We start from the raw sequence: 22,876 nt of genomic DNA, 5'->3' as shown, positions 1-22,876 counted from the left end.
AGAAAACATTGTTTGGAGCCACTACCAAGGATGTTTCCTCTTGAAAACATCATTAGGCTTATGACCTGATTTTCTCAATATTCAAACAAACATTTTAAGTTTTCATGAAATTTCATTATGAAAAAAATGTTTTTTTCTCAGTGTAATCCATAAGCTTTAAACAATAGTGTGCAGCATAGTGGTATGAATCTATCCCAAAAACATAAATAAGAATATCCCTTTTATTTAAATTATATTTTTAAAATCTCATTTTATTTCACTTGGTAAGCTATTTGAATAGAAAATTTCAAGTCTTACAATAATATGCATTACCTTATCCACCTTGAGTTTTATCTCCTAAAGTCAGCATGAGTTAAAAAGGCATAACCTACATGTAAAAACATTACTATGTTAAATTTGCAAATATAATACCCTCATTAAAGAAATAAAAATTTCAATTAATATACCACTCAAACAGAGAAGGATGTTTGTTTAAAAGGTGATTATCTGTACAACGTTACTTACTTGCCGCATAGCCTTAAGCAAATTTTGTCCAGTAATTCCATTAAAAGCTTTGGTTTCCTCTTCTGTAAAATGCAGTCAAAGTAACTTCTTTGCAAAGAGATGTAAGCATTATTACTTCTTCTATACAAAGCATCTGGAACAATGTTCAGCACATTTGGAGTGCTTTTATGACTGATAGTAGTCCTCATCATTTCCCATTAAATAGTGCTACTCCTCAGTCTTCTCCATGGTGGTATATCTAAAAATAACACAAACAGTACTTAGTGAAAAGTCTCTGAAGGTGCTTCTCACAGCAAGTATGGAGGAGTCCAAAGCTCCGCGCCTACGTCCTTACGGAGGAAGAAGCCGGAACCAGCCAAGATCTTCAGTAGAAGCAGACGGTGTGAGAAAAAGTCTTTCCCGTTTTCTCCTCCGCTTGCCGGAGCAGCCCAGCCATTTTGTCCATGTCGCCCGCCTCCTGGAGGCGCTGGCACAGCTCACAGATGAGGAACGCTCCGAGGGTGGCACCTTCCGGGTCGTCTGCCATGCCCACGTTGATCACATGCACGGGCTGGAAGGTCCCCTGTTTCCTGGAAGACAGGTGTTCCACCACCCTGTCATAGACACGCTCCTCACAGGTGAAGATGACGTCAAAGGACTCGGTGCACTGCTGAAATCTTTCGGGACGGGGCTTGATCCTCTCATTTCTTCCCAAGATGTGCAAGATGCCATTCTGTGTGTAGCATTCCCTGTCTTTCCTTCGGAGGTCGTCGTGCATCTGTCGATACGTTGTGGCAAAATCATAAACCGCGGGAAGATCGGGTCTCCGTCCTGGGAGCCTCACACGAGATCCAGCCCCAAAGGAACGGACGCTGAACCCTTTCCTCTCGAGGAGGCTGTGGGCTTCCATGCTCCTGTTGATGTTGCTCATGCACACCACGGCGACCCTGAGCGGGGATGAGGGCATCGTGGCGGCGCTGGGCACTTCAGGGAGACCTGGGGGCCGCAGGGGCTGCAGGGAACCCTAAAGCCCGGAGATACCCTCTACGTGCAGCTCTTCCAAATAAGCAGAGTCAAACAGCGGGAAAGAGGTTTATATTAAGTCATCTTAACAAGGTGGGTGGGGACTGCACACCTTCTTGATTGATTCAATTATGATAATGAGCCACAATCTCACAGCCTAATCTAATCATGAGAACATTCGAGGTGATTGAATCACCTGAAACACTAATTCCCAACAGGCCTGGCTCCACCCAATGAGGAGCACCTTGACATCTGGAGGTTGCCTGCTTGGTTCTTTGCTGACTTGGTGCTCCATTAAATTGCTGCTGCTTACTGTTGATTTGCATTAGATTTGTTTCCCATTTGAGAATGTTTCACCAGGGAGGATTACGGAAATTCTAGTAAAAGATATTAGGTCAAATTTCCCCCATCAGAGTGTCTCGATAAAAAATAGAAGTACCCCCAGGAAATGAGTTGTATTATTCCATTTCCTAAAGTGCTAGATTTGTTTAAATCGCATATGTGGTATTTTTCCATGTTTTGTAGGAAGAACCCATGTTATCTAAAGTGCACACTTTCAGTTAATTAATTCAGTAAGTGTTTTTAAGATGATCTAGTATGTTTGCTGGTGAGATACAAGCATAAACTCTAATAAATCCTGTATTTGTGTGATTTTAAGTAGCTAAATTAAAATAGCCCTGCTCTCAGGATTACAATATTAGTAGAGGGAGAAAGACAGACATCAAGTAATCACACATGAATGAGTTATTGAGACTCTGGGGAGCTTTCAGGAGACATCGTTTTAGACCAAAAGTGGGAACGTGCTTTCCTCCAGGCATGAGCATTAGCCTGTGATTTGGAGGGGCTGTGGGAATTTACAGTGTGAGCGTCTAGGCAGAGGACTAGAACATGAGCAGAAGGCATTGACAGCATACAGCTCAGCTGTATGCCCTTCAGGTGGACTCAGAATGGTACATTTTTAAAAGGGACTGAAAAGGAGACTGCAAACATTGGACGAGGGCCCACCCACAGAGTTCATTACTGCCCAAATTGCTGTTTTGACAAGGGTTAGAATCCTGTTCTTCAGCCAAACACACCACCACCAAATAACAGTTTTTAAAGATCAGGTTTGCATTTTGAAAGTATCGCTTTCTCTGCTCTTTCTCTTCAGAGTGGAGTGAAGTTAGGAAGACCAGTCAGAAAATGTTTCTATAACCAAGAGGTGGCATCACGATAGATTGGACATGGGAAGTAAGAGGGAGGGGAAATAAAAATAAAAGTAATTCCAAATAAAGCTATTAACATCCTTCTAATGTTAGGGTTTTGTGGGTTGGTTTTTTTTGTTTTGTTTTGTTTTGTTTGGACTACAAAGTGTTTCCTCTGTGAAGCAGGTTCACTGTGCACTGGTATCCATGCCAGAGGAGAATTCCAAACACTGGGCCCACTGCAGCTTGGGTGGGCCAATTTCTATCACTTGCAAGAGTTCCATGAGACAGACACTGGCACACAAGAACTTACATGAAGCAGGTTTATTGCCTACACGTAGACAGCACAGCAGAAGGCTGGGGCTCGTGGCAAGCCAGACACCAAGGCTCAGGAAAGCTCCACAGTGTCGATGGAGTCTCGTCTGCACCCGGCCCACTTGCATCCCAGCTGAGGGACACCCAAAAAGCAACCTGCCCTGGGTTTTATACCCCAGGGACAGTGTGACACCCTACGCTAAGGTGTTGTAGGACACCTTGTTCTAGGAGAGATGGGAACAGAGTTCGGGCCATTCCTGCCATTTATTCCCTATTTTATATGTTGTATGTCTAGCACATTCTACATTTCTTCTTGAGAACTACAAATGAGAAAAAGGAGAGAACTTGGTCAGTTCAGGGCCACCCAGAGAACGTTCCTACCACCACCACCCCTTTATTTCAGTGTTTCTCTGAAACCTTTTCACAGTTTAAAAAACACACCAAGAAGAAACCAATGACACAGATGAATGGCTTAATGAATCATTATAAGATAAACGCCACCCAGGTAAACCAATAAAAATGTGTGAACTACATCTATACTGATGTCCATGTGTCCTGTCCAGGTCACAACTCCAATCTTCCTGGCATAACTAGCATTAATAGTTAACATTTATATTCAGTTGTTTTTTGTTATCTTGAGTTAAAATGCAAGATAACATTTTTCCTGTTTTCCTCCTGTCAAATAGATTTCTTGTTTGCTTGCATTTATTTTATATTTTATGCCTTGAATGACATTGCTCATTATGAATTCTGTCATACTCATTTACATATAGGAATCCAGTGATGTTTTTATACATCCCTTATCCATTCTGACAAACTTTCAAATTAATCCAATCATTTCCATTTTATTCCCATAAATTTGATCGTTATACAATCCATCATCTGCAAATACAAAAACTTTCGTCCATTTCCTTGGCAAAATCTGCTGAAATTATATGAATGTGGTAAATTATATTGATTAGATTTTGAATGTCAAATCACTCTTTTATTCCGTGTCATGATACATAATCCTTTCACATAATTAAATTTGATTTGCTCATGTTTTGTTAGATTTTAACATTGGCTCATGAGATATACTGGCATATGCATTTTCTTTCTTGTTATGTCTTTGTCTAGTTTTGATATCAAGGGTATGCTAACCTCACAAAATAAATAGGGAAGCCTTACCTCTTTTCTGTTCTCTATGAGAGTTTGTGAAAGATTTGTGTATTAGGTTCCTATTACTACTATAACAAATTATCACAAATTTTGTGGTTTAAAACAGCACTAATTTACTACCTTAAAGTTCTAAAGGTCAGAAGTACAAGACAGGTCTTACAGGCTAAAATAAAGTGGTGAGCAGAACTGTGCTCCTTCTGGACATTCTAGGAGAGAATCTGTTCCTTGACCCTCCTGACCCTTGTGATTATAGTACATTGGGCTCACCTGGATAGGCCAGGCTCCTCTCCCCATTTCAAGGTCCTTAACTTAATCTCACCTGCAAAGTCCTTTTTCCCAGGTGAGGTAACATATTAACAGGTTCCGGGGATTAGGACATGGATATCTTTGGGTGTTTATTATTTTGTCTACCACAATTGATTTTATTTCTTCATGAAGGATTTGGAAAGATTTGGGGAACACATCTGGCCTGGTGCTTTCTTTGTGCAATGGTTTCTAATTACAGATTCAATTTCTTTAATGGATAGAGGACTGTTCACACTTTCTGTTTCTTCTTGAATCAGCTGTGGTAAAGCTGTGTTTTTCAAGCAATTAGTCTGTTTCATCTAAATTTTCAAATTACTCCTGTAAATTTGTTCTCAATGCCTAGTTATTATGTTTTTAAGATGGGCAGGATATGCAGTGATAACCCTTTCCATTTCTGTTATTGGTAATTTATGTGTTTTACTAATTTTTTATCAGTAGAAATTTATCTGTTTTACTATTTTTTATCAGTACTGTTAGTGGTTTGTAACTTTTATTAATCTTTATGATGAACAAACACTGGCTTTGTTCCTTTTCTCTATTTTGCATCTGATTTCAGTTTCGTGGATTTACACCCCTACCTTTATTATTTCCTTTCTTTACTTTATTTGGATTCAATTTGCTTTTCTTTTTCCAGCTTCTTGAAATAGAAGTTTAGATAGTTGCTTTTCAACTATTCTCCTTTTCTAAAATATGTTTCTTGAGCTATAGATTTTTCTCTAAGCACTCACTGCTTTTGCTACATGCAGCAGTTTTGGATGTTATATTTACACTGTAAGGCTGTTCACAATTGCTTCTAATTTCTACTGTGATTTCTTATGTTAAAAGAAAAACTTAAGACCAATTAAACTTAACAAGGTTTAATTAAGCAAAGAACAATTTACTAATAGAACAGCCCTCAGAACCAAAATGGGTTCAGAGTTACTCAGGTACAAAAACAAATTATATTTTCTATACTAACAGCAAATAATTCAAAATAAAATTGTGAACAATTTCATTGTAGCACCAAAACAAAACAGAAAATATCTAAAATTTAGTATAGCATGTGTTCTGAGTGTGGTTAGAGAAAGAGACATGGCTTAGCAAGTGGGGTGGTTAGTTGAACACAATGCAGCTCTGGCACAGCAAAAAGCCTGAGAGTCCTGCAGAGCGCTCTTGGGGAGTGCTAACTAATTATTTCCCGGAGCCAGAGGAGCTTCTGTGGCACTTAGCCAGAGGATCGTGGAGAAAGCTAACAGATGTGGGCACTTCACCAGCTATGCCAAAGGGTCTCGTGGAGTGCTAAGAAATGTTTATAAAAACTCTTTGGTTCAAAGAGAGACCAGCCTTCTCTGTATCCCTCAACTAAGCTCACTTGGTGGGTCAGAGGAACAATCCAACACCGTACTCTAAAAGAGCTTTACAAAAGCAGTTCAGTAGCCATGGCTCACAGTGCTCCAACATGACCAGAGATGGTCAGAAGCCCCAAAAGGTAAATTACACCCAATAACTATTATTAACACTAAACAAGTCCCTGGCACTGCTAAATACCCTATGACACACAAAAAGATATTTCTTAAACATAAAACTCTTTCTCCTTTACACATATGTGTATATGCGCTTATATGGACTAATTAAACAAAAATATAAAAATATAATAATATATAAAGAAAGAGATAAGTTTACCAGCAAGAGGAGCTTTACTGAATAAGATAAATGAAAATTAAATGTATATTATTTGGTAGCCAAAGGAAAAAAGAGTACAGAATGTTTTTCATAGCTGATCTTGACTCACACAAGTAGGACAAATAGAATTTTATGAAGACATTCAAGTATTCTAATATAAACATTAATATTTAAAACATTATCATTACAAATTCGAGAATTTGAATAACTTGAAATGTTATAAATTTAATTCAAGTTTATCTAAATTACAAAGTAATACTTTTCTCATACTATGTTTTTAAAACAATTAATATGATGATTTACAAATTGTGCTCATTGAAAATGGAATTAATATTTACCAAAACCTGTAAAATGAAAACAGGAATAATTGATGTAGTAATGCTAAAAATTTATTTATTAGAAATAAGTACATGAGATGCCTACTGAAGGGATGAAGATGTTTAGAGGAAAGGGTGGATGAGGCCGGCTTAGAAAGCCATAATGACTTGACCAACATTTATAGAATACAGGAGCTGCTGTTGAAAAAACAGCTCTACATCCAGGCTCCCTAAGGTAATAGCTGCCCTGGAGGCTTTCAGGCAAATACATAAAATCCCAGTTCCCTGGCACCCATCACTCTGACAACCTTAAAATCACTCATGAGAACTCCATTTAAAGCAGGTGAGTGATTTTTTTTATCACTGTGAGTGAAATTTGAGGCAGAATGCCCCTATCTAGACCAGATGTTATAGGACCTAAAGTAGGTGGTCAGCAATACCAGGGCTAGTGTCTGGAGTTGAGTAGACGGAGTTGGAGAGTCTGCAGCAATTGTGAGGTGGAGACACTGGTACTGGCTCACTTGTGCACATTTCTTTCAAATTCCACATTCAGTGATGTCATGTAGGTACCTTAACAATGACCATGATTGGAGTATATACACTGCCAAAACCGGCCATTATTACAAATCAGGACTTGGATTGATGGACTGATCTTTGTGTGTGCATTGGAGCTGGGTTACCAGCACAACACTGAACCACAGTCACAAATATGGGCTAGCCCAGTAGAATGCAAAATGCTGTCTAGAAAGGAAGAACGAGGAGACCCTGGGTATGAAGACCCTTTTTAGCTCTCAGTGTTCCAAGGAGCCCTAAGCCCCTCCAGAAAAAGTTATACCTGGCCCCAGAGCCTGACTACTGTAAATATCCAAGGGCTTAAAGGGGCTTATTCATGACTACCCTGCCGTGATCCTTCACACCCACCCAATATTTGTCATTTGGTTCTTTTGTTGAACACTTTGAGAAGTTACATTGTACCTTAGTGTGATGAGGTCTGGAAAAATACAAGGAAAAAGGACAGCTCTCAGACCTGAGAAGGTTTAAAATCACTTGGGAGAACATTGCCAGGTAACTAATATCCTCCAATTCTTGAGTTAGGTGCTCTGATAATTGGAGTTCTTGTGAAGTCAGAGGGAATAAGAGATGGGGAGAAGGTTCTCACAGGCATGTCGTGGACATACTGGACAGAAATGCCCTGAACAAGGGTAACTCTCTCAGGAACACAAAGCAGGGAGATAGAAGTTAATTCTCTGGGATGCTGAAGACAATCCGGATCAAGACTCAGGGAGCATTCATGAGGCTTTTGAGAAGTTGTCTTAGATTAGATTGAGCAGACAACCAACTACTCAAGTACCTGCAACTTCACTCATAGACCAGACCCCAGTCACTGAGTTCCTTAACCTCTCTTCTCTGCCTCCCAGAAGAAAAATCCTCTTTACCACCAAAGCATCCAGTAGCCACCCTTATTTGTAAGCAGGTCCTCTTCAGCCTCAGCTTTTCAGTTATTTAAGATTTACATTGCTTCACCTTGATCTTCTTTTCTGGCTATTACTTTGTCAACATAGTGGTGCACACAATTGGCCATCAACCCCGAATGGCATTTTCATATCTATTTTTATTTCCTCCATATCCTTCAGAAGAGCAGCTTTTCTCAAAGACTTAAATATATATACATTCTCATACTGGCTGTGTGGATACAGACTGACCTGGTAGTAGCTGCCATCCACAGCAGGCATGTCCTTTACTGGGCTCCTGTCACATGATATTCTCTTTTTAAGACAGCTTCACCGATTACTTAGAGAGTAATATAAGAACAAAAATAGGAGTGGATTTTCCTACTCCAGAGATGAGGACAATGGAACCTGAGAGGGCAGGGGACGAATGACTGTGTGTCCTTACTAGGTGCCAGATCCCCAGCCAGGCACCGAGTAACTACAGAGATACTGAAAGTTATTGACGTGTATACGTCTTCATTTCCTGCATCCCTGAACTTCTGCACCAAGCTCATCTCCTGAGAATGGAAATAGAGATGTCAAATTCAACACACACTCAGAGAAGCCATGGGATAGGGTAAGCCCTGGAGTTTGGCCTTGATAGCGTAAAATTATTTCTCTTACAAATTATGGTACTGACTGCTTCAGGGGAATAAGGAGCCCTCTGGCCACTAAACCACCTGTGTTTGTTCTAGAATCTAAAGAAGTTTAACATTTTTCTCTCTTCTCCACCAATCCTGAGGATTTGGGTCAACTTGCCCTCTTTCTGTGTTAGTACCCAGCCCCTCTTCTGTGGTGTGATGGAAACCAGAACTGTTTATGTACTTCCCAGCCTCCAGGTGGCCTGAGGATATGGCACACAAGTGTTTCAGGTCTTTACTAGAATTTTATCCCTGTTGCCTAAAGAGATATTGACAGGGAACACATCAAATTTCAAACATAAATAATTTCACAGCCCATATTGTATTACCCCTATTCCCCATTATGTAGTAAAAAGATAGGACATAACTCTTAATTCATTGTGGCTAACCATGTCTTCACAGTTTTAAATCCAGGATCCTTAATTTTTATTCTGAGCAAATCTTTGGCTGCAATCTTTTCTCTAATTGCCCAAATTTACAAAGCCACAGCCACAAAGAACTGAGAGGTTCCAAAGGTGCTTGGCATTTGCATATCAAACATTTCTTCTTAAACTCCCAATTGACCTTGTTTGATCCTCCACTTGGTGTACTTTCCAATTATTGACATTCTAAAATATATTTAAAGGTAAGTTCAAAATAAATATATTCTTAAAACCAACATGAATACAAAGTAAATTGCTCCTTCCATTGTGTTTCTGTGCTCTGTATTCTGTGTTTCATTTTGTACCACTTACATAAAAGCTTAAGCATCTAATTTTCTTTAATTGCATAAAGGTCTATCTTATTTATGAGATAAAGGCCTCATTCAAAAAACACAGGATATCTGATTTGTCTTTACATGCATGATAGCTCCTGGCATCCTCAGAATGGAGTGGGATCAAGTAGGGGCCAAAAACAATAGGTGACATCAAAGGAAATATTTGAGTGTAATCTCAATTTTCCTCTGTCTCTGTGAATAGGCAGTGAGGTCCTGAAAGTTTTCCCCAGGCATGACTACCATAAACCACACTGGTGTTAGCCACACAGTCTTCCGTTTGCTGGGCATCCCTGGCCTAGAGGACCAGCACATGTGGATTTCCATCCCCTTCTTCATTTCCTATGTCACTGCCCTGCTTGGGAACAGCCTGCTCATCTTCATTATTCTCACAAAGCGCAGCCTCCACGAGCCCATGTACCTCTTCCTCTGCATGCTGGCAACAACAGACCTTGTCCTCTCCACGTGCATAGTTCCTCAGGCCTTGGCCCTGTTCTGGTTCCAAGCTGGGGAGATCTCCCTGGATTGCTGCATCACTCAGATCTTCTTCCTCACTTCTACTTTCACGTCTGAGTCAGGGATCTTGCTGGCGATGGCGTTTGACCGCTACATTGCCATCTGCTACCCGCTGAGGTACACCACTATTCTTACACGTACACTGATTGGAAGAATTGGCCTTTTTATCTTTCTGAGAAGTTTTACTACAGTTTTTCCTGCAACATTTCTTCTGAAAAGATTGACTTTCTGCAAAAGTAATGAACTCCCAAACACTGCCTGTAAGGACATTGTCTTAGCCAAAATTTCCTGTGATGACATCCGGGTAAACATCTGGTATGGGTTTTTTGTGCTAATGTCAACCTTGGTCTTAGATGTTTTGCTAATTTTTATTTCCTATGTGCTGATTCTCCGTGCTGTCTTCCACATGCCTTCGCAAGAGGCTCTCCACAAAGCTCTCAATACTTGTGGCTCCCATGTCTGTGTCATCGTCCTCTTTTATGGGCCTGGGATCTTCTCAGTTCTCACTCAGCGGTTTGGACGCCACATCGCACTCTATGTCCACGTGCTGCTGGCCAATGTCTACGTTCTCATTCCACCTGTGTTAAATCCCATTATTTATGGAATTAAGACTAAACAGATCCGGGACCAGGTGGTTCACATGTTGTTTCCAAAGCAGAAATGACTGTAATAATGGCAACTAGTATTGTATTTTTCTCAGGAATTCCCTCCATGCTTGAGGTGAGCTTTGGTATTAGGACATGGAAGGAAGGGTACAGTGGAGATACTAGTGACAGGACTGCTATGTCTTGATGTCTTAGAGCAATCACATCATGAATGTTTTGGTGAATGTTTCTTCCAAAGCCTTTAAAAAAAATCACTGGATATCAGTGTCTTTGGGGACTTAGTTAGCTCTCTCACTCATAGAATTCAGGAATAGACTAGTTTACCTCTCTACCCCTAGCCTGGAGGTTCAAATGCAATGAACTGGAGTCAGTGGTCTTTCATGGGTAATCATTATTCTTTATTAGTGCATCCTATGCTTTGAATGGATGTACTTATTTTATTCCTCTCATTAGGACATTTCTGTAGCCATTCACTCTCATGTCATATCTATCTTCAAATTTTTGCTTTTTTTTAGACAAATTATAACAACAGTCATATATATCTTATAATTTATATATATTCACCATTAATATAATTTTAATATAAATTAATGAGTGGCTACATAAATATATTTTACTTCTCTCTCTTCATACACATAACATAGCAACATTTATTAATGCTTATGTTCACGACACTTTTAATCATGTTGTCATTTGTTTGGATGGAAATTTTCAACATGAGATCAAATATAGTACATTCACATAAAAGCATACTAAGCAAGTATTAAATAAAAATACATTGATATATAAGAAATGTTTTCTAAAGAGCATATGTGGTTAAGTTAATCATGGCACATCTATAACCTGCAATATTAAAGAACAGTGATAAATAATAATATGGGTCTATGTCTTTGGGAATGGAATTATACTATAAGTATAATTATAACCATATCATATCTATTTTTATTTCTTCCACCTCCTTCAGAAGATGAAAGAAATCAAAAGTGAAAGAAGTAAGGTCCAGATCAGTCAGTTAAATACCATGTAATTTTTTAAAAATATATTTATCTAGACATCACATCAATCTATACTAAAATCATATGAATAGTGAATATATATGAATTATAAGATATATGTGATTTCCATAATAATTTTACTCTGAATTGTCTAATATTTACACAGTGAACATGATTTATTCAAAGAAGAACAAGTGAAAGGTTTTTTCTAAAGAAGTATGAACAAACACCAACAATTAATATTTTCTTTAGTATAAGAATGCAAAAGATGAATTATCTCATGTTTTGCCTAAAACTATTTTTATTTTATATTCATTTTTTAGAGGATACTTTCATAAGTATAGAATGTTAAGTTGTCAGGGGTTTTTCAGCACTTCAAAATTTTCCATCTTGTGCTTTTTTCTTCTATTTTTTGTGTTAAGAATTGACATGACTTTATCAAAAAGTCCCAAAACAATAAATGTTGGTGTGGATGCAGAGAGATAGGAACACTCATACACTGCTCATGGGACTGTAAACTAGTACAATCTATGTGGGAAACAATATGGAGATACCTCAAAGAGCTACAAGTAGAACTACCATTTGATCCAGCAATCCCATTACCGGGCATCTACCCAAAAGAACAAAAGACATTCTATAAAAAAGACATCTGCACTAGAATGTTTATAGAAGCACACTTCACAATTGCAATGATGTGGAAACAACCCAAGTGCCCATCAGTACATGAGTGGATTAATAAAATGTGGTATATGTAGACCATGGAGTTCTATTCAGCCACAAAAAACAATGGTGATATAGTACCTGGATAGAGCTGGAACCCATTCTACTAAGTGAAGTATCCCAAGAATGGAAAAACAAGCAGCACATGTACTCATCATCAAATTGATATTAACTGATCAACACTTAAGTGCACATATAGTAATAACATTCATCGGGTGTCGGGCAGGTGGGAGGGGGAAGGAGGGGATGGGTATATATACACCCAATGGGTGTGGTGCGCACCGTCTGGGAGATGGACACGCTTGAAGCTCTGACTCGGGTGGGGCAAGGGCAATATATGTAACCTAAACATTTGTACCCCCATAATATGTTGAAATAAAAAAAAGAGAGAGAAAAAGATTTGACATGAAAGTTCTATTGTTGCTCCTTTGAATGTAATCTGCCTTTCCTATCTGGATTCTTTTAAGATTATCTTTTGACATTTTATTTTTTCAGGATATGTATTATCATGTATCTATGTAGGGTTTGCTGTGCATACGTCTTCATATTTTTCTGACTGTCATGAATATATTAGTTTATACCTTTTATCATGTTGGGATATTTTTTGGCCATTATCTCTTTGAATGTTATTTATGCCCCACTTTCTCTTTCCTCTCTGGTTGAGACTATAATTATTCCTGTATGTATTTTTAGATATGTCTATCATGGGGGAGGGGGTCTTTTACTCATTTTTTTTTTCATTCTTAAACCTAAGGCATGAAACTATAAGAATTCTAGAAGAAAAGGTCAGAAAAACTCTTACAGATATCAGCCTAGGCAAAGAATTTATGAAGAAGGACCCAAAGACAATCACAGCAACAACAAAAGTTAACAAATGGGACTTAATTAAGTTAAAATGCTTCTGCATAGCCAAGGAAACGATCAATAGTGTGAATAGACAACCTACAGAATGGGAGAAAATATTTGCATACTATACAACCAATAAAAGGCTAATAACCAGAATCCACAAAGAACTCAAGCAAATCAGCAAGAAAACATCAAACAATCCCAGTAAAAAGTGGGCAAAAGACATGAACAGAAGCTTTTCAAAAGAAGACAGACTAATGGCCAATAAATATATGAAGAAATACTCAGTGTCTCTAATCATCAGGGAAATGGAAATCAAGAACACAATGAAGGCCAGGCGCGGTGGCCCATGCCTGTAATCCTACCACTCTGGGAGGCCAGGGTGGGAGGATCGTTTGAGCTCAGGAGTTCGAGACCAGCCTAAGCAAGAGCAAGATCCCGTCCCTACTGAAAAAAAAAAAAATAGAAAGAAATTAACTGGACAACTAAAAATGTATAGAAAAAATTAGCCGGGCATGGTGATGCATGCCTGTAGTCCCAGCTACTCAGGAGGCTGAAGCAGAAGGATTGCTTGAGCCCAGGAGTTTGAGGTTGCTGTGAGCTAGGCTGATGCCATGGCACTATAGCCCGGGCAACAGAGTGAGACTCTGTCTCAAAATAAATAAATATATATATATATATATATATATATACACACATACACACACACATATATACATATGTGTATATATATATAAGAACACAATGAGATATCTCCTAACTCCAGTGAGAATGGCTTTTATCAAAACGTCACAAAACAACAGACACTGGCTTGGATGCAGAGAGAAAGCAACACTTACACGCTGTTGGTGGAATTGCAACCTAGTTCAACTTCTATGGAAAGTAGTATGGAGATACCTCAAAGAACTAAAAGTAGACCTAACATTTGACCCAGCAATCCCACTACTGGGTATTTACTCAAAGAGAAAAAAAGACATTTTATTAAAAAGTCCACTTGCACTAGAATGTTTATAGCACCACAATTCACAATCACAAAGATGTTGAAACAACACAATTGCCCATCAATACATGAGTGGATTAATAAAATGTTGTATATGTATACCATGGAGTAACTCAGGCATTTAAAAAATGGTGAACTAATACCTTTTGTAACAACCTGGATGGAACTGGAGACCATCCTCCTAAGTGAAGTATCACAAGAGTGAAAAAACAAACACCACATATACTCAACTGTTACATTGGAATAAGTGATCAACACTCATGTGTACATATGGTAGTAAAGTTCAATGGAAATCAAGCAAATGGAAGAGGGGAGGAGGGGATAGGTTAATTCACACCTAACAGGTACAGTACACACTATCTGGGTGATAAGCACACTTAGAACTTTGACTCAAACAGTGCAAAAGTAATTCATGTAACTGAAACATTTGTACCCCCATAATATTGTGAAATAAAAAAAATTAATAAATAGAATAAAATTGGTGAACAGTAAAAAAAGAAAAAAAAAAAGATTATACTCCTGGCCCCAAAATGCTCTGTGCTCAAATTTGTGTGACTTAACTATTTAACAGAAGACTCAGCCCAAATGCCCTTTTGGCAGTGAGAACTTCTCTGACAACCTATACTTAATTACATATACCTGAGTAGGCAATTAATGATTTTCAGACCAAAGTTCATAAGGGAGCTTCATCAAAAGCCAACTGGGGCAGCTCAGCCACTTGTTCTCAGCTCAGGCAGTTGGGTTCTAGAATAAGATTCAAGACCTGATGTTGACCCCTTTATACATAACTCTGATTTGCTCTGAGCCTATCCAAATACATATTTATTTACATTTTTCCTTAAACCAACCAGACTCCTAAGTTCTATAACAACTCTCTTTTCATCTGTTTGGTAAGACATCCCACTGTACCTCTAGTGTGCAGTTTCCCTCATTATACTGAGTAAAAGAAAACCTGAATTTGTTGGGCTATATATCATTCCTAGGGGTGTTAAACTGATTGGGCTAGGACTGAGTCGTTAATCTCCTATCAGCCACCTCACTCGGGATCCTACCCTTATTGAAATATTTTTGATAGCTAAGCATTGCCATGGACACTCTCACCATGCAATTCCAGCTAAAAATCATTTTTGCTGAAGTAAAATTTATAAATTTTTGCTAAAGATTTGTGATTTATGTTTTTGGGGTTTTTTTGTTTGTTTTTATTTCAGCTTATTATGGGGGTACAAAAGCTCAGGTTATATATATTGCCCATGTCCCACCCATCCCCCTGAGTCAGAGCCTCAAGCGTGTCCATTCCCCAGACAGTATGCCTGGCACTCACACTGTCATTCTAATTTAATAAATTTTTATTTGATTTTTTCACTATACTTAAAAACATAAATGATACTAATATTGATAACATGTATTTTCTTACCACTTTGCACATATTCAACCTCACAAGGGACAAGTCAAATTTAAATTAACATTTCAAAATCTCTCATATATGAAAAAAACTGAACACAAAGAAAAGTTTTATGTTATAAAACTTTTATGTTTTATATTTATGTTATGCTATGGATAATTATAACAACTTGGATATTTATAACCACTCAGTTGATACTGGCAACTATTTGAAAATTATTCAAGAAGAATCTATTGGTGGGCTACAATATCATTTATATTTTGGAATATATTGTTTACCTGAAAATATATCATGTAATATCAAATAAAACTTAATATATACATGTGAATTATTTTGGATACCAAAGAAAATTCTTGTTATGTAACACTATATAAAAATTTAAGACATCAAAATCATTATATAATATATTAATCCAGGAAATATGCTTATATAACAAAATATTTTCTAAATATTAATGACTGTGTTTTGTAGGTGTGGTTACTGGGAGTTACAACCTTTGTTGTATTTTTTAAACAAACAGATATTGTTGAAAACTTAGAAATAAAATTTTAACTTCAAAATGAATGGAATAAAAAACAGTAAGTAATGGGCTTATCTCAAGTGAGAAAAACTGATGTGAAAATCAAAGGGGGACCAATCAAAGAAAAAGACTAGTAAATTGACCACATGGAAATCAGTAGTCATGAGGGTACACAACTTCCCAAGAGGTTCTACCAGCAACTATTATCATATGAGTCATTCATTTATACAAAAAAGACTTATAAAAGTGATTGGATCTACTTCTCGATTATGTGGGTGAGAAAGTGAATTAAGTCCCCAAAGACACTGACCTTTAATGACAGATTAGAAGCTTTGGAAGAAATACGTACCAAAACCTCTTTGATGCAATTGCTCTAGGAATATCAACACCTGGAGTCATTTAATTAATACCTCCCTGCTGCCATATAGTGATGCTAAAGTTCACCTCATACATGAAGAAAATTGCCAAGGAGAAAGAATGTCAGCTTCCAACATCAAAATTACTTCTGCTTTGGTTTCTTTTGTTGTTTTTTGTTTGTTTGTTTGTTTGTTTTTGAGACAGAGTCTCGCTTTGTTGCCCAGGCTAGAGTGAGTGCTGTGGCGTCAGCCTAGCTTACAGCAACCTCAAACTCCTGGGCTTAAGCGATCCTACTGCCTCAGCCTCCCGAGTAGCTGGGACTACAGGCATGCACCACCATGCCCGGCTAATTTTATATATATATATTTTTTTTTTAGTTGGCCAGATAATTTTTCTATTTTTAGTAGAGATGGGGTCTCGCTCTTGCTCAGGCTGGTCTCAAACTCCTGAGCTCAAGCAATCCACCCGCCTCGGCCTCCCAGAGTGCTAGGATTACAGGCGTGAGCCACCGCGCCCTGCCTAAAAATTACTTCTGCTTTGTAAACAACACATGAATCACTTGCTCCCGGATCTGTTTGGTCTTGACCCCATAAATGATGGGATTCAGCATAGGAGGAGCCAGAATGCAGACATTGGCCAGCAGGACATGGATATGGGGTGAGATGTGGTGTCCAAATCGCTGAGCAAGGGTGGTAAAGATCCCAGGCCCATAAAAGAGGAGCATGACACAGACATGGGAACCACATGTGTTGAGAGCTTTGTGCCGAGCATCTTGGGAAGGGATGTGGAAGACAGCACGAAGAATCAACACATAAGAAATAAAAATTAGCACAATATCTAAGACCACTGTTGACATTAGGACAAAAAAACCATACCAGATATTTACTCTGACGTCATTACAGGAAATTTTGGCCAAGACAATGTGTTTACAATCTGTGTTCTGGAGAATATTGCCTTTGCAGAATGTCAGTCTTTTCAGCAAAAATATTAGGGGAAAAATTGTACCATAACTTCTGAGAAAGATGGTTACACCAATTTTCCCAATCAGAGCATTTGTAAGAATAGTGGTGTACCTCAGCGGGTAGCATATGGCAATGTAGCGGTCAAACGCCATCGCCAGCAAGATCCCTGACTCAGAGACAAAGGTGGAATGAATGAAGAAGAGCTGAGTGATGCAGCGATCCAGGGAGATCTCCCCAGCATGGAACCAGAAGACAGCCAAGGCTTGTGGCACTGTGCACGTGGAGAGGACAATGTCTGCTCCGGCCAGCATGCAGAGGAAGAGGTACATGGGTTCGTGGAGGCTGCGCTTTGTGAGGATAATGAAGATGAGCAGGCTGTTCCCAAGCAGGGCAGTGACATAGGAAATGAAGAAGGGGATGGAAATCCACATGTGCTGGTCCTCTAGGCCAGGAATGCCCAGCAAATGGAAGACTGTGTGGCTAACACCAGTGTGGTTTATGGTAGTCATACCTGGAACTTCATTTCCTATCCACAGAGAAGAAAATTCAGGTTACACTCAAAGATTTTCTTTCATGTTACCAGGGAATTTTGGCACCTACATGATTCTATTCCATTCTAAGTGTGCTAAGAACTATCATATATAAAGATGAAGAAGATATGGTTTGTTTTCTGAATGATATCTTAATCTTCTAAATAAGATGGACATTTATATAACAGACAAGAATAAAATCATGAAGTTAACACATTAGTGATACAAGAATATTTTAATCTGGAAACACAACAGGAGTAAGTCTCACTGTTCATATTTGTAATGAACTTAAGAATGAGTGCATATCTGAATAAGGTAAGCAAAGAAAAACAAATACAGCATGACCTCACTTATGTATGGAATTTTAAAAAGTCAAAAACATAGAAGTGGGGAGCAGAATAGTGGTTACCAGAAATGAGCCCACCCTGTATGAAGTGGTAGAGAAGAGAGAAAATAAAAAGTTAAGCTGCTTCAGATTCTAGAAGAAATGCAGTGGGTTTAGTGGACACTGGTCTCATTGTTACACTGAAGAGGCAAGAACCATTATTTCTAAAAGGAATAATTTTACACTCTCAGGACCAATCTCTAGATCCCAACCTTTCCACACTGCCTCCAGCTGGTTGTTTAACTTGATATCTATTTGCAGTATGTGAGGTGGTATAGGACACAGATAGTGAGATGTTCAGAGGTCAAAGAAATGAAGAAACACAAACTATTGTCTGCACATTTGCATTTATTCAATGTGCCTTGCTCAGTGCCTAGCACATAGTAAGTGTATATAATCATTTGTTCCCTTGCCCTCCAGGTGTTATTCTCCTTACCTTTAAATTAATTTCCAGAGTAGGAAAATTCACTCCCATTTTCAATGCCAGGTTACCCATAAGAAATGGCTGAAACAGTACTGGATAATAAAATCACGTGAACACAGCCCAGTAGAGGCTTCTGAGGATGTGTCCGCAATGGACAATTACCACCAGGTCAGTCTGTGACCCTATAAACACTATGAGAATATACAGTTCGCCGAGTAAAGCCACTCTCCTGGAGGAGATGGAAGAAATCAGAATGGACACAAAAATTCCATAGAGGGCTGATGGGCAAATATGTGCATCACTTTGCTGGCAAAGAAAGCACAGGAAGAGGAGATCAAGATAAAGTAAATAAGACCTAAGTAACTTAAAAGAGAAGCTGGAGAGGACCAGCTCATAGATGTTGATGGGCATGGGATATTTTGGGAGTAGCAAAGAGGGTTTTTCTTTGGGTACAAGAATACAGACTGAGGAGCTTGCCTATTGGGGGCTATTCTCTGGGTGAAGTTACATGAACTAGACTGACTGCTTCTGTAACTCAAGATCATTTTAATGATGTTCTCAAATGCCTTGGAAGGTTTCTGCAGCCTTGATCCAGGCACCTTCAGTCCCCTGGAGAAGTCTCCTCTGTGCCCCTGATTTGTGCTGCTGAGCTAACTGCCCCAACTCAGGGCACTCTCACAGTCGGCCAGGATGTCAGGAATGTGCCTGACTGACTCATCCCACAGGTCACTCCTTTCCCTCTGCCTTGACAAGGAGTCTAACATCTGAGCATCAAACGTGTAGATATGAGCATATCTGATTACCAGTCCATGTTCCCCAATTCATCATGTTCTTTCTGAGGTCTGAGAATGGTCTTTCTTTTATTTGTGCATTCCCACAATCCAGCACAATAAACCACAATAATTCCACAATAATGACAACTATAGTATGAGAGGTATAAAGGATCATGATAGGCCGGGCGCAGTGGCTCACGCCTGTAATCCTAGCACTCTGGGAGGCCGAGGTGGGAGGATCACTCGAGGTCAGGAGTTCAAGACCAACCTGAGCAAGAGTTAGACCCCATCTCTACTAAAAATAGAAAGAAATTGTCTGGACAGCTAAAAATATACAGAGAAAAAATTAGCCAGGTATAGTGGCACATGCCTGTAGTCCCAGCTACTCGGGAGGCTGAGGCAGAAGGATTGCTTGAGCCCAGGAGTTTGAGGTTGCTGTGAGCTAGGCTGATGCCATGGCACTCTAGCCCAGGCAACAGAGTGAGACTCTCTCAAAAAAAAAAAAAAAAAAGGATCATGATAGGAGGCATAAATTAGCCCCTTTAAATGCCTCAGATATTTACAGTAGTCAGTATCTGGTGCTGGTATAGACCCTTCTCTGAGGGGCTCAGTGTTCTTTGTTACACTGAAAGCTTAAAAGGGTCCTCATGCCCAGAGCCTCCCCACTCTCTCATCCCCAAGGGAAGTTTCCATTCTACTGAGACAGTCCTTATTGGCAACTGTGGTTCAGTGGCATGCTGGTAAAACAGCATAAGAAAGAAAAAACAAAAGGAAGGAAGGGGAAGGGGAGGGAAAGGAAGGGAAGGGAGGGAGGAAAGGAAAGAAAGAAAAGAAAAAAGGAAAGAAAAGAGAAGAGAAAAGAAATGAAAAAAGAAAAGAGGAAAAGAAAAGAAAGGAAAGGAAAGAAAAAGCTAGGGAGCAAGAGAGGGAAACTGTCTATAGTGTCTGGCAATATCTTAGGTAGGTTGTCTCCACTTTCCAAATACCAACATGATGTCCTGTACATGGAGGTAGAGGAAACGTACACAGCTGACTCTCACAAAGTGACAGGAGCTAGCTCCAGTACACCACTGCTGCAGTCCCTTCCATTTTATCCACTAAACACCAAAATTTAATATTCTTAATCATCTACCTTAAGACCCACAGTCACATAACTCCTAGTCTTCCTCCTGACACTTCATTCCTCAGCAATAAAATAGTCACTTATCTGCCTCAGATGGAGTCCTCGTGGGCTACAGGGAGATGAGTCATGAGGACTCTGAGCAATGGGCAGCAGGGAACAGAGATTTTATGCATTTGCCTAAAGACCATGGAGTGAGCCAGTACACAAGAGAGCTCAGAGTTAATTCACGTGGGTCAAGTCATTACACTTCTTCAATCCTGCCCACACCACCCCTTCCTCCATAACTCCATTCCTAGTCTATGTGTGACATGTATTATTTCCAGTAAATATGATGTGCTTGTATATGTAATATTGCTGCTGATATTTCAATGTAAATTAGTAAATATAAATTCCATTATCCATCAACTGATATAATTTTAAAATCAATATACAAATATTATTTTTTATCATTTTACCTTTTTAAAACAGTCTTCTTTTTGGAAAAAAATTGCATACTACATAGTTCCCATAGACCCTGTTCCCTATTTTCTTATCATCTTACATTAGTATAATGTATTTGTTTCATTTAATGAACCAATAATGATATATTATTAATTATCATCCACGCTTTATTCAGATTTCCTTATCTTTTACCTGATGTCCTTTTTCTATTCTGGGATCCCATTCGAGATACCACACTACATTTGGGAATCATTACTCTTGAGTCCTTACGTGCAGCCCACACTTAAGGAGTAGGGAGTTATGTTCTATATTATTGTGGGCAGAATATCTACATAAATTACACAGAATTACTCTACACAGATTTATATGTTGCCCCCATTCATGTATTTATTCAATTATTTCTTCATATCAGTATGGAAGCTTGGATATTTATTTTCTATGTGAGGTTATAATCCAATACTGCTTTTTGTGTTGCCTAAATTTTTTCAGTTTTGGCTATTGGAAGAGCTTTTAGTTGCCTCTTATGTACCTCTGATATAGCCCTATCATTGTGTTTGGTTTTTTTTTTACTTCACTTTCTATAGGATGTCCTTACCGTCTGGTATTATAAGCTGTTCCAGGTTCATCTCATATATTTCCAGCCTCAATCCTAGAATCAGCAATTTCTCCAAAGAATCCTATTTGTATTACTGGGGAATGGTGACAAAAGTCAAAATCTGGGTACCTGATGTGCTGGGTGCCACTAAGGCAACATTGTTTCTAGGCCCCTTTAGCTGATGGAATAAAGAAATATATTTGTATATACTTTCCCATGTATACATACACATCTATAAATATTTCTATGTTCAATTGTCCATATCCACATTAAATGAAACATGAGTTCATGCTGATATATTCAACTCTAATCCATTGCCACATGGATCATTCTAGCCTCTTTCTCTCATCTGTAAATTCTCACTGCAACAGAAAGAAACCTAGCTCTACTGTTTTCCATCCATTTACTTAATTCTCCAATTCTATTAAAATTATACATGTATAACAGTACTAGATGTGTTACCCAATACTCTTATGGGAAACAACTTTATCAACTAAAGAACAGTGCTTACATATAATTTCTTTTGTTTTCAGTATTACAACTCCATTAATTTTTAATTGGGTTGTTTGTTTTCTCATGTTGAATTTTAAGAGATTTTTGTATATTTGGGATAGAAGTCTTTTACCAGATATGTATTTTGAAAATATTTTCTCCTAGCTTACAGCTTGTCTTTTCTCTTTTTTTTTTTTACTGGCTTACTATCTTTATTTTTGTTAATTCAGAATATTATGGGATACAAACATTTTGGTTACATGTAATGCGTTTGCCTGGCTCAAGCCAGGGCTACAAGCATATCCTTCCCCCATACAGTGTGGTCCACTTCCATTAGCTGTGGGGTTACCCACCCCATTCCCCCACCCCCCAATCCCCACATGACCAGCACCCAGTGAGTATTATTACCATGTGAACACATTAGTGTTGATCAGTTAGTACCAATTTGATGGCGAGTACATGTGGTGCATGTTTTTCCATCCTTGTGATACCTCACTTAGAAGGATGGGCTCAATCTCTATCCAGGATAATATAAGAGGTGCTAGTTCACCATTGTTTTTTGTAGTTGAGTAATATTCCATGGTATACATATACCACATTTTATTAATCCACTCATGTATTGATGGGCACTTGGGTTGTTTCCATATCTTTGCAATTGTGAATTGTGCTGCTAAGAATATTCGAGTGCAGATGTCTTTATTATAGAATGTCTTTTTTTCCTTTGGATAGATGCCTAGTAGTGGGATTGCTGGATCAAACGGTATTTCTATTTTCAGCTCTTTGAGGTGTCTCCAAATTACTTTCCACAGGGATAGACAACCTACAGAATAGGAGAAAATATTTGCTTTCTACACATC

The 22,876-nt window shown here is 38.6% G+C and overlaps 3 protein-coding genes across 3 annotated transcripts; 1 reads left to right on the top strand and 2 right to left on the bottom strand.

Annotated features, from left to right (window-relative positions):
• Positions 1-865: 865 nt before the first annotated feature.
• On the bottom strand, positions 866-1,495 carry LOC123641245 (RNA polymerase II subunit A C-terminal domain phosphatase SSU72-like). The gene has a single exon (XM_045555796.1). The coding sequence runs from the start codon at positions 1,448-1,450 to the stop codon at positions 869-871; it is 582 nt and encodes a 193-aa protein (XP_045411752.1). The 5' UTR covers positions 1,451-1,495; the 3' UTR covers positions 866-868.
• An 8,073-nt stretch (positions 1,496-9,568) lies between these two features.
• LOC123641641 (olfactory receptor 52B4-like) lies at positions 9,569-10,513 on the top strand. Its single transcript, XM_045556520.1, has one exon. The coding sequence runs from the start codon at positions 9,569-9,571 to the stop codon at positions 10,511-10,513; it is 945 nt and encodes a 314-aa protein (XP_045412476.1).
• A 6,307-nt stretch (positions 10,514-16,820) lies between these two features.
• On the bottom strand, positions 16,821-17,765 carry LOC123641679 (olfactory receptor 52B4-like). Its single transcript, XM_045556572.1, has one exon. It carries the CDS (start codon positions 17,763-17,765, stop codon positions 16,821-16,823), a length of 945 nt encoding a protein of 314 aa, XP_045412528.1.
• Between the last annotated feature and the right edge of the window lie 5,111 nt (positions 17,766-22,876).

Source organism: Lemur catta, chromosome 7 (assembly GCF_020740605.2).
Source record: "Lemur catta isolate mLemCat1 chromosome 7, mLemCat1.pri, whole genome shotgun sequence".
In the NCBI taxonomy this organism is placed as follows: Eukaryota; Metazoa; Chordata; class Mammalia; order Primates; family Lemuridae; genus Lemur; species Lemur catta.
Note: the sequence above shows the minus strand (reverse complement) of the source record. Positions and strands in the feature narration are given on the sequence as shown.